The sequence below is a fragment of the Taeniopygia guttata genome, chromosome 6, assembly GCF_048771995.1.
Source record: "Taeniopygia guttata chromosome 6, bTaeGut7.mat, whole genome shotgun sequence".
Classification (NCBI taxonomy): domain Eukaryota; kingdom Metazoa; phylum Chordata; class Aves; order Passeriformes; family Estrildidae; genus Taeniopygia; species Taeniopygia guttata.
The window spans coordinates 20,141,258-20,156,372 of record NC_133031.1 but is presented as its reverse complement, the minus strand read 5'-3'; the positions used below and the strand labels follow the sequence as shown (position 1 = coordinate 20,156,372).

Below are 15,115 nucleotides of genomic sequence, written 5' to 3'. Positions count from 1 at the left end.
CCCAGACTTGGCCCACATTAACATTTTAATGAAAAGGAGAATGAGGGTGTCAGGCTGAAAGGAAACCCCAAAACGCACTGTGTTTCTTTTCACAGTGGAGCTAATGGAACTTTATTTTTGGAGGAATGGTGACCTATAATGCTGTAACCAAATAACCACAGAGGCAACCCTTCAACTGAGTGGTTTTGTGCAGTAACTACCTATTTGAAACAAAATTGGTAGAGTCATAACTGCCTCTGGAAATTAATAGGATGAATAATTCTTTAGCACTCTCTTCAAAGCAGCTCTTTCCAGTACTGGCCAAAATGCTCTAAATTTATATGGGATGAAGATAATTAATTCTTTCTAGAAATGTTTGGGTGCTTCTCATTTTAGTGTTTAAACTCTAAAGAGGCTCCTCAACCTTGACAAAGGTTAGATCATCTCAGCTCTGTGATAGCCAGTAGCTTACATGTGAAACAGCAGGAGGTGTGAGGTTTCCACTGGTGTTATTTGGAAATAAATGGTCCCATGGAAGCGCTGCTGTTGCCTAAATGATTAAGATTGACTCAAAAAAGATTTCTCTTTCTCAGGGTGGGTCTTGAAGTGAAGTTTCCCAGCTTCCAGGTGCACGCTTGAATCATGATACTGGCTACTGTTTTCTGTTTGCGTACCCTGTGTCCCATGGAAACAGGGAGCATTCCTGTTTCAAACAAAGACAAACCATCTCCTTTTCAGGAGTGAATTGTGTATTTTTTTTTTTTTTGTGTGTGTTAATTTACTTTTTTGTTTAATAATCTTGCTTAATAATAAAATTATACAATACCACAACTGGTAGAATAAGATTTTGATTACGCTATGCTTTTAAATAACTGCAGCCCAATAAACTGAGCAATAATCTGAAGAATGGAAAACATCTAGAAATCACAGAATGTATCCAGAGAAAGGAAGTGCTTTCATTACTGTTACAGTCGAGAGAAGAGTAGGCTGGAAGCAAAACCTGTCTTCTCTTAGCAAAGTATAGTTATTCCAGAATTGAAAATGTGCCAATTGAAAAAGTATTACAGATCCAGAAGGTTGCCAGAAAATGAAGTGAAGTGCATGAAGTGCATGAAGTGCACTATCAGGATGCAAAAGGCATTGGAGTGACATGTAGTGTGCAGGAGGAGCCCTTTCCCTGGCTCCAGATGCAACAGATGGGTGTTTTTGTGCCCAGTGAATCTAAGTGTTGTTGAATGAGCTGGGAAAAGCTTCTGGTTGTGGGTTAAGGATGCTTCTGCATCAGGTCAATAATTTCATTATACACATGTAAAGGTGCATCCAATCCCCAGATGAAATCCAAGTGTGCCCATTCAGGAATCTTCTTGTGATAGCTAAGCTTCTTAATTTTAGACAATAAAATGGCTGCATCCTTGGGATCTGCGAGCAGGTCTTGTCCCCCAGTCCATACTGCGGTTGGTACAGTCATCTCTTCTACATTGTAGAGAGGAGGAATAGTCTGGAAAACAACACAGGAATGAGAGTCCAGGAGAGCACATCAACTTTAAACATTTATTTGGGGCTTTCTTCTGTCACTGCTCGAAGTAGAGGTGTCTAAACCACAGAGGAAGGAAGTCCCCTTGTTTGCTTTTTCTATCTGTGCTCACAGGGATTACTCAACTGATAGCACAGCCAAAAGTAAAGCACCTCTTGAGCAGACAAAGAGTTATTGTTGGGTCTTTGCCCTCTCAAGTGGGAATCTTAGGACAGGAATTTGAAACTAGACTGAGATGTCAGGATGCCTCTGGATAAACCCCCATCATGGTCCTTTTGAAGTACTGTTCAGTCCCAGAAGATGTGAGCTAGAGACAAAACACAACATGCGACAAGGATGAAAAGGATCATAGAATGGCTTCTGTAGGAGGAGAGGGAAAGCAGCTTAGGACTCCTGTGTTTGGAAAAGAGACACCAGAGCAAGGACAGGAGACAGGTTTATACAACCACAAATGGAATGAAGAAAGAGCACTGTAAGTAATTATCCCAAACACAAAACCTAGAAGACATCCCGTGACTTTCCAGGAGCAAACAAATTCAAGGAAAACCAAAGGAAGCTGCATTTCATGCAAGTCATCATTAAAACATGTAACTTGTAATGGCAGGCTGCTGTGGAGACCTAAAGGGTAGGAGGATCAAGGATGTTTAATAGAAAAGGTGTTCCTCAGGGTCTGCTTGAGGACAAAGTCCTTTTGTCTCTGGCTGCCAGAATCTAGGGGTGGCTGTTAGTTTTCCAGTTTTTCTATTCCTAATGTTGTCATCTGTTTCAGTTACACTAGAAGGCAAGATGTTTTTGTTATTTTCTGTGTACTCTTATTTTTCAAAATTATTTTGTATTTTTTCTGCCCTTACTTCTTCTTAGTCCTATTGATGATTTAATTGGAAAATTTTTCTCTTCCTCTTTCTTTTTTTTAAAATGTATTAAATTTATTATTGTCACTAGTGCTTACATGCTTTCTCTGTTGACTTACAAACTGAAAAGCAATAAAGCAATAATACTTTAATTTACTTATGTTCTGAAAATGTGTCTCCTACTATGTTCTTGCTCTCTTCCTGTGTGTTTCTGTGCTGTCCAAGGTTGCTTCACCAAGACATACCTGTTGGTATTTTTCCATGTTCTTCTTTGAACTGCCCCAGTCATAAGCTTGGAACTTCCCTGAGCGGGCCTCCTAAGAGGATGAAGAAGAGAAGGATAGTTATAAAGCCAGCATTTAGGAAGTCTGTGTGTTCTTTCCCTGATGAGCCTCTGACTCCAGTCTAAAGCCCCAACAGAAGGTCTTCTAAGAGGTATGAAAGAGCCAATAGTAAATTAATTAGAAGTGTCAAAAAGTGAAAAGAGTCAGATGTTTTTGTCATAATGAAAGAAATTCACATAATCTGCAGACAGACCCAAGGATGTCCTCACAGACAATTTGTTCAAGTTTGTAAAACTGCTGTTAACAACTATTGTCAGCGAGTTCATCTCAGTGCGACTGTCTTGTCCTATCCTTACAGTCATGGAGCCAACACTCAGCTCTGTGAGTGGCTCCAGCTTATGTTTTCTCTTCCCACTCTATTTTGAATACAGGAAGTTAACTTTTTTAGTTCTTCCCCTTCTTGGCTTTACCTACAGCATGGGTGGCTCCTACTCTGAGAGACACCCTCACCAGAATCTTAGTATTGAAATTCTGTTAGCTCCTTTGGTTGTAATAACAGTAAGGACTACAAAGACTTAGGAGTATTACTTCTGCATGTTTATGCTTGTAGTCTGTGGTTAGATGCTGAATTACATCTGAGCCAATTTGCAGAACTCCCCCAACTCTGCTTTTGTAACCCTTTTTCTTTACAGGAAAAGGTCTAGGTCATAGTTACAAAAGTAATTTATTCAAACCTACTATAGAATGCAATCTCACAGCCAAAAATATAATTTTATTTTGAGTAAGTGCCTGTGCAGGTGTCACTCAGACATATCTGTGTGTTTGCTTTGCTGAAAAGGGCATGAACAATTTCTGTGTGCTCACAGCTGCTTCCAGTGCTGCTCCAGAGCCCGTGGTGGTGCCAGCAAACCTCGGATCCTCAGAGTGTGAGCCCAAAGACAGAAAGGCAGCTCCTATCAGCACTGCTGCTGAAGAGGTACTATGGCAGTACCTTGTAGGAAAGGGATATAAACAGTCTACTAAATAAAGTTATAACTAAATTTATTATCTAGGTTTCTACTGCTGTTCAGACACTGACAGCCTTGAAAGTGAGAGAAGAAACTACAAGGATTTTAATAGTAAAACGTGACAATTTATCTGGCAGCCCAAATCCTGCTCATTTCTTGACACCTCATTGGAAGCATGACTAATTTAGGGTAAACTCGCTACAAACTGTGGACATAATTTATAAAAGGTACTGGATACACAATAAGAAGAGTGATGTGTACACCTGCACACACAGCCTACATATTTTTACTCAAATGCAGCTCTTCATTGTTGGCTTCAACTGCACCTGTATCACATAGAGCATTTCTATCCTGCTGGCAAAAGAAGGAGCAATGAAAAACAGTGTTCTGAACTGAGTTTTCATTTGCAATTCACAAGTTGCATGTGTTTCCAAGAAGTTGGCTATGGCTTCACAGCTGATTATATCTTACCTCTCTAATCAGCTCAAGGTGAGTACCTATCTTATCTTTCAGGGGATTGCTCATACCTGACTCCAGTGGACTATGTTCTGCACAGAAGTTCCAGCAGAGGTTTGGGCAATATACACGTTGATTCGGTTCTGAAAGAGAATATTCAGTGAGCATTCTCTTCTTCCCTTCTATGCAGATGTGCATCAAAAGACGTACACTGCTAGAGTGGCATGATTGGAGACTGCCTCAGACTCCCTCAGATTTACTTCACATGTGGCAGTATGTCAGATTAGGAGTAGCACTGAAAGAGCAATTCTGAACCAGAGCATTTTCCAGGTTGACGAATAATCTAAAAGAATCTACAGGTGAGAAAGAATGAATAGAAACCCAATCTGTATGGTGTTTTTCAGAATTCTGTATCAGATTCTGTGTGAGAGGATCACTGTTGGACAGAACATCAAAGAGAAATGCAATTTCCTGATGAATGCATGAATATTTGAAATAAAAGACACGCTAGTACTGCAGGGGTTTCTTAGCAAGCTGCTGTGTCATCCTTCCTTGGTGAACACTTTCTGAGGCATTTTTTGAAAAATGTTAGAACAAAACTTTGACTCCTAGAAGATCTGTCCTACAGCTGGACATAGCATGAGGTGCCCAGGTGCATCCTAATACTCTCCTACCCTGACTGTCCAAGGCTTGGAAAACTAGGACAAGGAGGAATATGTGTGTTCCTTTCTGTGTTGCAAAGTGAAAATATGAAGCAGGTAGACTTTTCATTTCTTCTTTTTCAGTGTTTCAGCATGTGAAATATCTCTGATGAGACCAGTAGCCACAGTATGGACCACAATATGGTGCCCTGGATGAGGTCTGTCAGAAGGCAGACTGCAGAATTCTGGGGGGCTCTGAGCAGCTGTCAGATGCAGAACTGGTGCCAAATGCTCTTCTGAGGGGAGAGGCAGTGGCTCCCTGCTAGAGATGGGGCAAACAGCAGATACTGCTGTCCAGCAGTGGGGCCTGTTCCCTGCAATGCAATACTTACAGAAATTCAGGATTCACACTACAGGATAGAAGGTGAATTTGAGGAGCATAATCTTAAATTCCCAGTAGAGCTGATAACAGTTATACATACCACATCAATGTTTTTCAGGTTACAGCCACCCAGATTGAAGAAGACACTTCTACAAAGCCTGGCAAAAGCTCGGTGGCTGCAGACAGGGGCTATTATCCTTGTTAGACACTCAGTCTGGGGAAGGAATTCTTTGTTGCCAAGCATACCCTGTGAAATACAATGGTAACAATAATTTAGGAATGTACACACTTCTCCAGCAATTTCAGTGGTTCTTACTCATCTTTTCTCCATTTGTCAGATGATGTTCCCACAAACAAGTGAGAAATTACTTGGTTTTCCATTGCATCAGTCTACTTGGGCATTACTCTGGGTTACATCACTTTTAATGAAGAGATAGGCTACATGTTAACTCCAATTAATAGTTTAAGCTTTTATATCAGTTGTGGCTTTGTCAGGAGAAATCTTGGGAGGCAACCTTAGAGGATCTGCATCTTTGTACCTCTCTGGGTAACCTGTCCCTGTGCTTCGCCGTTTCCTTGGACTGAAAGTTTTTCTTATTGCCCTGTTTGAGCTCTTGAAGGCTTCACCACAAGGTAAACCTGCCCACATGCAAATGAGGCTACTTCAAAAAGCCCTATACTTTCGTTTACCCATTTTAAGAGCTGAACAAACACGTATATAGTTAAACAGTGAAAACCAAGATATCACACACCTTGAGCATTTTCTCAGGAAGGTAGAGGAGTTTTGTTGCTGGGCCTTTAGCATACTTAATAGCAGTGACAGGTGCCAATGCAAAGTAGAATTTGATTTTTTGAGCCAGCTCTGGCATTGTTGAAAATGCAATGAAAGCTGAAACAAAAAAAAAGGGAGTTAAACCCCCATATTTTTGCAGTAGACTGTTTTCAGTATTAATATATATTCTGCACTTTCAATTTATAATCAAACTTGTTAATTTTCCAGAGACTATAGTCCAATTTATATTTGTATGAAATCCCTCCTCTCCGTAAGTTACCAGCTTGGAGTTCTCCCCTATTCAAAGAAACTTCTTTCTATATTTTGCAGCTTTTTTCCAGACTTGATTAAACATAGATGTACATTTCTGATGTACATTCATGTATTTCTTATACTATTGGGAGGAAAAGTAATTTCTCTTCCCATCAATCCAATTTTGTATTTTCTTTTTTCATGCGTATGTCTGGTCCAAACTGGCCATCTTCTCTTTCTGTACTCTCATCTTCCTGTTTTTTTTTATTTTGGTGAACTTACCAGCTGCTATTGGACACACCCTTGCATCTTGGATAGAAACAATTTGCATGGCCCACGCACAACATTTTCCAGTGTAATTCTTACAAATCTTGACAGATTTCCAGCAGCAGTCTATCTGATACATTATGCTTCATTATCTTTGTAATAAATTTTAAATGTCTACATGTTGAAATTGCTTATACTAAGACATTATTTCACAACTACAAAGAGTTAATGAAAACTTCAAGTACATCCAGTAACTCAGTATCTTAAATCACATTTTAGTCCTGTTTTCTGGAAGAATTCCTCACTTGTGTATAACTTACCAATGGTAGTACCTTGTGAATAGCCAATATAGTACAACTTCTCCTGTCCTGTTTTCTCCAAAATGAAATTTATTGCTGCTGGAAGATCAAACTTTGCCATCTCATCAAAACTGCAGGCAGGAGATTGAAAGACAGGCATGCATAAATTAAAACCCAGAGTTTACATTGAATTCACATTTTTATTAATAACTTGTCAGCAAAGAAACAGTCTGACCAATTTAGTGAATCATTCAATTGCTCTAAGTTCTTTGTTTTTCTGGCACCGGATATGGAAGATACTACTCAAGATTTTTTTGGAGTTATTGTATTACACAGACCAGTGTTTCTAAGTAGCTGCCAAAACTGGCTCCAGGTCTGAGGAACAGCTTGGAGATGGCCTGTGCAGGTTCCTCTGAGTCGTTCTGCTGCTATGCCTCTAGTTTGAAGAACCTGTTCAAGCAGTAATTAAAGTAATCTCCATTACTATTACAGTTCACATGCTTTTATAGGGGTACCTCAGCAAAAGCAAATGTAAAGAATGCTTATTATAAAGTAGCATATGTAAATCCCTGTAAATAAGTATGTAAGGATATCCCCTTCAGTGGTTCTGTCTACCTAAAAGCCCAGAATTCATCTTGATCAATGGAATACTTCTGATGTTTTCTTGACCAGCGATTCCCTCTGCTATTTCCCATCCAGACGTCAAATCCAGCATCAGCTAACAGGAAGCCCAAGCTGTTGTTGGGCATATTTGTGACCCAGTTACGAGCATCTCCCAATAATCCATGCTGGAGAAACACAGCAGGTCTTGAAGCTGAAAAAGAAAGCAAAACCAAAACAGTTTATAATTGTTTTTATCTTTTCATCTCCTGGTTGTTCAGAGACATTATTTTCTCATATTCAATACATGGATTTTTTCCTGAATCAACGAATCATAAAAAAAAAAAACAACCCTCTTTCTGTAAGACACAACTTCTAAGGTTCTGAAAGAATTTATGGAAAGATCTGCCTGACATCACAGCAAACTAACTTGGCACCCTCTGGTTATTGTTTGTAGAGCTCAGACACATCAGCTTGAGATTCTCAACACTGATAGAGAGATGAAGGTGTGGGATAGTTTTCAGAGATTTCCTTCATCCAAAATATGAATCAGATACTGATATGAACCAGGTGTAAACAAAAGCAAAGCAAAATTAGAAGCTGGAAAAGCTTTTGCAAAACAGGCTGATTAGGCAACCTTTATCCTATTTTTAATTTTTTAAAAGGTTTTACTCATCAACTCTTACTAGAAAGCATATGCTTCCTACTATCGTGGATTTTTATTATAAATAGGTGTTTGACATTAATTTTGTAGATTGCCCTGAACAATTTTGCAGGTTGTTCAGGGCAGCCAGAACTCTCTGCTAAAATTTCACTTATGTATACATGAGTGTATACATGAAAGTATACATGTATTTGTTAGATGTTTTAAAAATGCAAGTTTTGAGAATATACCCTATCTATGATGGTGCTGTGTTATATTAAATAACTGTACCTGGGCTTCCTTGATTCTGAGTACCGTAAGGGATTCTGTTAATGGTAATGGTATAACCATCTTCTGTCATCACTTCATACTCCTCGCTGGGGTACCCTTTGTAAGTAATGAGCTCATTCTAGAAGAGAAGGTACGAATGCATTTGCTTGCACAAGTCCATTTTATATATTATAAGATAATCACAATGAAGAAATGTTAGAAAGCAGATACAGCTGGGGATTTAACCTACATACATTAATCATCTAAATGTATGTAACCCTAAAACAACAACAAATTTCCTCTTTTCTTTATACTATATCTAGGGGTTTACTACCCAGTTAAAACATGTAGTCTAAAACCTGTATTACACTCCTGCCATGCAATCACCACAAGCCCTTGCATTCTGGGGATATAAGAATCCCTATAAGCTTCTAGCAGGACTTTATGAGCTGGGATGAGGTGTGTGGCTGAGACGAGGAGCTGTCTGGGTGCAATGTTTCTGATTTGCTCTGATACAGCCTGGAACCAGCTTATTTAAACTACCTTCAGAGAAATCCAGACAGCTTCACAACTAAAGTGTGGTGAACAGCATAGAGGCAGTGAGCACTGCTGAAAAGCTGACTACATTATGGGAAAAAAAAAAAAGTTCAGGCATTTGCATAGTTTCAAGGGAAACTAGCACAGCCCATCTTAAGCTCTGAAGTAAATATCACTTTTTGACCTGTAACACTCCATCTGTTTTGTTACAAAAGTGTATTGGTTTTTATAACTCGTTCTCAGGGAATTACTCAATGTATTTTGCCACGCAGGATAGAACCTTCAAGATTTTAACAAACAATGAAATTCTTATGCAAGCTTGCTTGGCAAGAGGTGTTTTTCTGAAAAGCTGGCCATTTCTGGTCTCTGCGGGTCACCACTAGCTGTTTACAGATTTCATTGCTGATGAAATGCTGACATTCCAGATAGTCATTCTTTCAGATAGGCAGGTAGTGCCAGCAATAGCAAACTGGTAACTGATATTTAAAAGGAAAACAAGTCTGGAGATTTACTATTTGCTTTAATTTCTCCCAGAGAGAAGATGGGCTGTTACACATGCAGGCAAGAAGAGAATATAAGAGAAAGAAGTAGTATATACAAGAGAGGATAGGTTAAGCCAAGGCAGCTAATCTACCCTGTTATTCCTAACACTTAGAAACCCCTCTGCTGTAAGTCATGCATACCATCCATCCTCAGGTCACTCCATCAACCAACTTACAATACTCATAAAGGCTTCAGGATCCATAGCTCTCTTCATTCTTCTCAGTTCTTCTGAATAAATAACTCCCTGAAACAAATATGTCACAGCAACAAAAAGCCATATCTTCTCCCTGAAAAAATCCAATATATTAATCTGTCAGTAGTTCTCCTCTGCACTTGCAATCCAGACAGGTTCTGTACTTTTCTGATGAGGACAGTACTGTCTAATAATGAATGGAGCTAGTCTGGTACTCCCTACTTGTTAATTAAATGGAACAAATCTGACTTCAAACACCTATCTGAGGGCATTGGGCAACAATCTGGACTCTTTGCTCAGGTTTGGGCTAGGATGTTGCTCTGAATCAAGGCAAAAGTACCAATGTATCCAACAAAATGAATAAAGCTTCTGGAGAATGAATTCTATCCATTTGTCCAAGAAGTAGGTCACTTGCATTACCATACCATGCATTTGACCTATAGGTGCATTAGGAAACATTTCTGGCTAACTCTGTGAAACACAGAGTTACTGGGTAACTTGTAAGTAAATCAACCATTGTCGCAGTGAAGATTTCAAAGTGGAGATAACCAAGTTGTTGAATAGTTAGTGGAAAAAAATAAAAATTATTTAAAATAAAAAATTAAAATATTTATAATTTAATTAAAAACTTAGGAATGTAAATAAAGCAGTTCTTTATATTTGCAAAATTTATACAAATCTGCTTAATGACAAAATTTATCCACTCCATAGGATGAGGATGGATAAAGGAAAATAACATTGAGCTAAATGTAATTGCTAGGTAGAGACTGAGTGCAGGTATCAGGATCCAGTTTTGTTAAGCAAGAAAGGAACAAAAAAAAAAAACTGAGAGGTAGTTGTCCTGCTTAGAGACACACATAGCTGCTCCACTGTCTGTGAAGACCTACGTACTCTTGGCTCAAAGAAAATGCATTGTTTGTATCAGCATCTTATCTACACTATATACCCCTCTAGAGGCCACACCTAAACATCTGTTGTCCCAGTGATAGATCTTTCAGTCAGACTGATTCAGCCAAAAAAAATCTATTGCATTTATTGTTTTCCTATTCAAGCAGACTTTTAAACTATTTTCTCTCAAAATAATATGAGTTTCATTTTTTTTCTTCTCACAGAACAACAATTTATGCACTTACTTCCTAGCACTGCATTCTGGTACAATCTGTGTGTTGAAAATGTGTAGCTCCTTTTGTAGAAAAAGGGACTTTTAGAAACCTTTGTTTTACTGAGCTAGCACCCTTTGTTTTGGTTTAAAGTCACCCCTTTCTGATTCTCTCGCTTGCCATCTTCCCATACCCCTTCAGCTACCCCGGAGTTACCTAAATTCAGGCTAGGTGAGCCAGGCCTGAATCTCTTTAGGCAAAAGGAATCTTGCAATAAATAGCCATACTTTCACCTACTTACAAGCAAAACAACACAATGAAATGCATTTGTTCCCAAATAGTAAAGCAACTCCTCAAGCTCTGGTTTCATAGCATCTTTTGCAGCTCCCATGAAGCCTTCACCAGTTTTGGATCATAAATAAATCAAAGCATTACTGACCTTGTGCCCAAAGTCATGTGTCTGGCTGAGCAGCTGTGGCTGCAGAAGAATGAAAACTCAATTCCTTGCTGTTTGGAAGCGGTGCTGGCAGTGAAAGGATGGTCATGCACTGTTTTTTTCCCCAGTCATGCAGCAACTTGACAATAAGCCTCTGTTTCTTTCCCACTACTCATTCCTTCTACTATCACTTCAGTTTTCCCTGATGCAGAACGAGAGAGGGGTGACTCCTTTTATTCTCAAACCTCATGCTTTTCAGCTCCTTAGCCACCACAGCTATAACAAGGCTCTTCTACTATCACAGATTGCTGGATTTTTAAGGAGAATACCAGCCTCTGTAGAGTGGCAGAGCAGGATCAGGAATTTTGAAAACAAATATATTCATAGATATACCTTATCATGCCTAATGAAATTGTCAATAGAACTGCAACAATTTTCTCTTTTACTAACAACCTACCAATTCCAGCTTCTCATGATATCTGGAAAGGAAGAAAGGAACTCTGATTCCTCTACAGATGTTTCTGTACATATTTTTGTTTTATTTTTTAATGCTTTGGTTGCTGTTCCATAATTCTATGTTGTTGCTGGAGTGGTTTCAGGAGATTTTCCTCCATTCATATTTCACCTCTTAAATGGCCATAGAATTGAATGGATAGTCCCTAAATGAATAGTTATGAAACTAGAAGGCTTTTCTGTAATCTGTATAGACTCAGAAAACATTGCCAAGATGGGCACACGTGTGTCAGTGGTCTCAAGCATACTCTGAGTGGGCCAGAATTGTTCAGCAGTGGAAATTAGGTGGGCCTGAACAGGGAGTCCAGACAGGTCCTTTTTAAGGCATTCAGGACAGTGACCTTTTCAAATCTCTTCTTTTTGTGGAGGACAAGCCTGTGCAGCTGTGTTCCACCATGAGTGATGTCCTCCCTACAACAATACAAGCTTTGGAGAAGTATGAGTGGGGATCTTTTCTTTTTTTCCACTTATGTACCCTAGTATAAAGCTGGTGGGTTTTTCATTCTGCATGTTCCAAGTACTTTTAAATCTTGAAACTAATTATTCTTTCTTGTTCAGTTCCCAATTTTTATTCCTCCAAAAACTGTCCACATAGAACAGGTCATCTTAAACACTGAGATGAACATTGACCAAGGTTTTGAGCAGGATTTGATATTTCTATTTATATTATAGCTTGCATGCTTTCTTCTTGCAGTACTGCCTCTGGTTGTACTGATCAGAAATATTCAATATACCCTCAGAAGTAATTTTCTTTAGTATTTACAGATCAGAAAGAATTATTAAAGAAAATCTCAGAAGACCTGTTCCTACAAAACTTGTTACCAGGCTTCCAAAGAGAAATAGAAACATCTGAGTTCAGTTTCTGGCAGTAAATTAGGAGAGGAAATAATTTTCAAAGAGCTAATTTAGAACATAGAGTGCTTTCAAATATTGATTCTACACATGGGATGGGGTGTTTTAGAATCTTCTCATTATTTCCTTTATACACTCCAAGTTCTTTCATCTTTCCTGTAACAAAAGCAGGTTTCATCCTTTTTAAAGTCTCAGTGTCTTTTGAAGCTTGACAAGAATTTCATGAGTGAACTGTTTAAATGTGCACTTGCCTTTGAGTACCTCATGCTATTCTAAGTCATTAAGATGTGCTATTAACTCACTGTGAACAAAGCCAGCTTCATTCTTCAGTGCAAAACAATGCTCCAATAACAAAAAACTCACTAAAACATTGCATACACACGGCATAATACCATAGATAGCCAATGACTGGATAAAGTCATTGCAGGCAGTATGTGTTTCAAGTGAGTGTTTGAGATGAGAAAATAAGGTGAACTAGGGTTAGTGTTGGGCTGATTTTTTTAAAACCAGACATGCACACTCTGTTGTAAAGTATCAGGTTTCAGTGGAAGTTACTCACACTATAATCAGGTATGGAATTCAGTGGAAATGCTTAAAGGTTGAGATGTTGCTGTCAGAGTTGTGGCTGCATCTTCACAAGTGTGCTCATATGTAAATGAACTTTAAACTGGTCAGTCTAGGTGCCCTTATATAAATAAGTGCCTTTATATAAATTGTTCTCTACATGCTCAGTTTATGAAGCCTCTACTCTTTCCAGTGCTTTTTATGGACAAAACTCCAATCAATGTACAGAATATAATCCCTAGAATTTTTGTGTTTTCTGTAAACTCTTTGCTTTCCCCATTCTCTCCTGCTGCAGGAATTGGACCTGGCTCTGGAAATTACTTAGGAATGGAAGATATTTTTATACAGCTGAATATAGCAGTTCATCATGGATCAAATATGTCCTTTTGGCTTCTTCATGCAGCTAGTGAACGTAGTTATCAGAAATGTTTGGCTATTTTAAGTATGTTAAGGAGGGCCTTTAAGGCGAGGTATGCTTTATTGAGAGACAGACTTGTTTTTGTGGAAGTTGCCATCCAGGAGTCTCCAAGGGAGCACATAGCAGCAAAACCAGAAGGATCTCCTTGTGCACTCATATGGCTTTAAAAACATTTATTGCCATAATGGTGTAAACAGTTGCTCCGTGAAAGTGAGAAAAACACTGAGAACTAAGCACAGGGTCTAATAGTGTGCCCTCTACAGAATCCCTGGGATAATACCTGGTTCCCACAGCATACAACAACTGCCCTCAGCCACCCACCCCATGCTGTTGCGTCAGCTGGAGCACTGTTTGCACCCAGCACAGGCACATTTTGGGGGTGAAAGAAGACCCTCCTCATTCAGCAATGGACCCTACACCTCCAAGATCAAAGGAACTGCTCTCAGGGGAGTCCATACACACACACAGAGGTGCAGAAGTGTAAAGCACTAACGAGAACAGGCACTGCCTGGGTGAGAGATTCTTCTCAGCTCTGTCAGGCCCACAAAAATATTTCTGGTGGTCATCACCAAGGTCAATGGATTTGCCTGGGGGTTACCAGCAACTGGGCTGAGTGGCACAGTATTTGTAAGTTATGAAGTGCACTGACACTTAGATAATTATGAATCTTTCCTGCGACAAAGGTAAACTAAGAAGTGTAAAAAGGAAGAGCTCACGAGGGCCAGAGAGGGCTGCATGCCTGGCTGTGCTGCTCACACTGCTGATGCCTTGGCTGGAAATGTCCCAGGCAGTGTTGCCCTCCTGCTCAAGTGCCAGTCACAGCTTCCACATGAAAAGCTCAGCACCAGCCTGTCTGTTAACTTATCCAAGGGATATACAACTTGCAAAAAGAGCAATTATTTCCACAATACTTTCTGGCTGATGCTTAAGTTTGTGAAATGTCTGCAAGCCAGGACTTCTTCACCTGTGGGGGTGGATGAAGACTGTGTTGCAATTTATGAACTCTGCCTTATTAAAATTGTTTTGCCTCACAATCTGAAGAATTTTTTTTTAAATCCTTCTGCTAATTTTGTAGCAATGTATAGAGCAGTATCTTTTCACTCCCACAGTCACCAGATATCAATTATATCAACTATAATTAGAGAAGAAAGGAATTTACACATGTGCTGACGCGTGGAAAGCTGAAAATTACATTTGCTTTATTTCTCTTGTACTTGTTGCTAAATGAAGGTCTTGGTAGTGTGAATTGAGATCCTCTGGCAGAAGAACTGGGACCAGTAGGAGCCCTGTGCAGGCCTTGCACTCAGTGTGCAGCAGTCTCCTGCTGAGCATGGGCCACTGAGCACTGGTAAGCACAGACTGAAGAAGTCTCTGGTCAGATTCGTGCTGCCATCAGCAGGACCTACCCAGCTATTTTTAGGGGTCAAAGGGACTGTGGGCAGAGGGGCTTTGGTTTTTCTTAATCCTAAGAATTAAAGTAAGGGGTTTGCTCTGGGAAAGAAGAAAGGTGTTGGGGAGGTTAGAGACAGCACCAGTAAACCTCTGTCCTCCATTCAAACTGGGATTTTTGCATACCTGTAACTGGGTTGAGTGGAGGCTGAGTTAGCAGCATCCCAGAGAGGACTGGGACCCCTGTCTCCCTTCCCATGAACACCTTTCTCCTTGCCTTCTTTCTGCTGGAAACTTCTAATCAAATATTAATTCCATTACTAATCATCCCCA

The 15,115-nt window shown here is 39.5% G+C and overlaps 1 protein-coding gene across 2 annotated transcripts; it reads right to left on the bottom strand.

The window, feature by feature from the left end:
- Positions 1 to 82: 82 nt before the first annotated feature.
- Positions 83 to 11,308, bottom strand: LOC100221841 (lipase member M-like). 2 transcript variants are annotated; one of them, XM_030276035.4, is made up of 10 exons: positions 11,050 to 11,307; positions 9,493 to 9,604; positions 8,259 to 8,376; positions 7,340 to 7,538; positions 6,746 to 6,855; positions 5,887 to 6,023; positions 5,235 to 5,381; positions 4,183 to 4,254; positions 2,610 to 2,681; positions 83 to 1,477 (listed from the first exon to the last, which is right to left on the bottom strand). In XM_030276035.4, the coding sequence occupies exons 1-10, from the start codon at positions 11,064 to 11,066 to the stop codon at positions 1,244 to 1,246; spliced, it is 1,218 nt and encodes a 405-aa protein (XP_030131895.4). In that variant the 5' UTR covers positions 11,067 to 11,307; the 3' UTR covers positions 83 to 1,243. The 2 variants fall into 2 exon arrangements, with proteins under 2 accessions (XP_030131895.4, XP_072787188.1); XM_072931087.1 differs by lacking the exon at positions 83 to 1,477 and adding an exon at positions 1,517 to 1,820 and having other exon boundaries at positions 11,050 to 11,308.
- Positions 11,309 to 15,115: the final 3,807 nt, after the last annotated feature.

Bases quoted from the DNA above. Each gene is read 5' to 3' on its own strand.
- LOC100221841 (XM_030276035.4), bottom strand. The intron at 2,682-4,182 runs GTATGAGCAATC...TCATCCTCTTAG, and splicing joins ACATAGTCCACTGGAGTCAG to GAGGCCCGCTCAGGGAAGTT. The intron at 1,478-2,609 runs GTATGTCTTGGT...GTTGTTTTCCAG, and splicing joins ACATGGAAAAATACCAACAG to ACTATTCCTCCTCTCTACAA.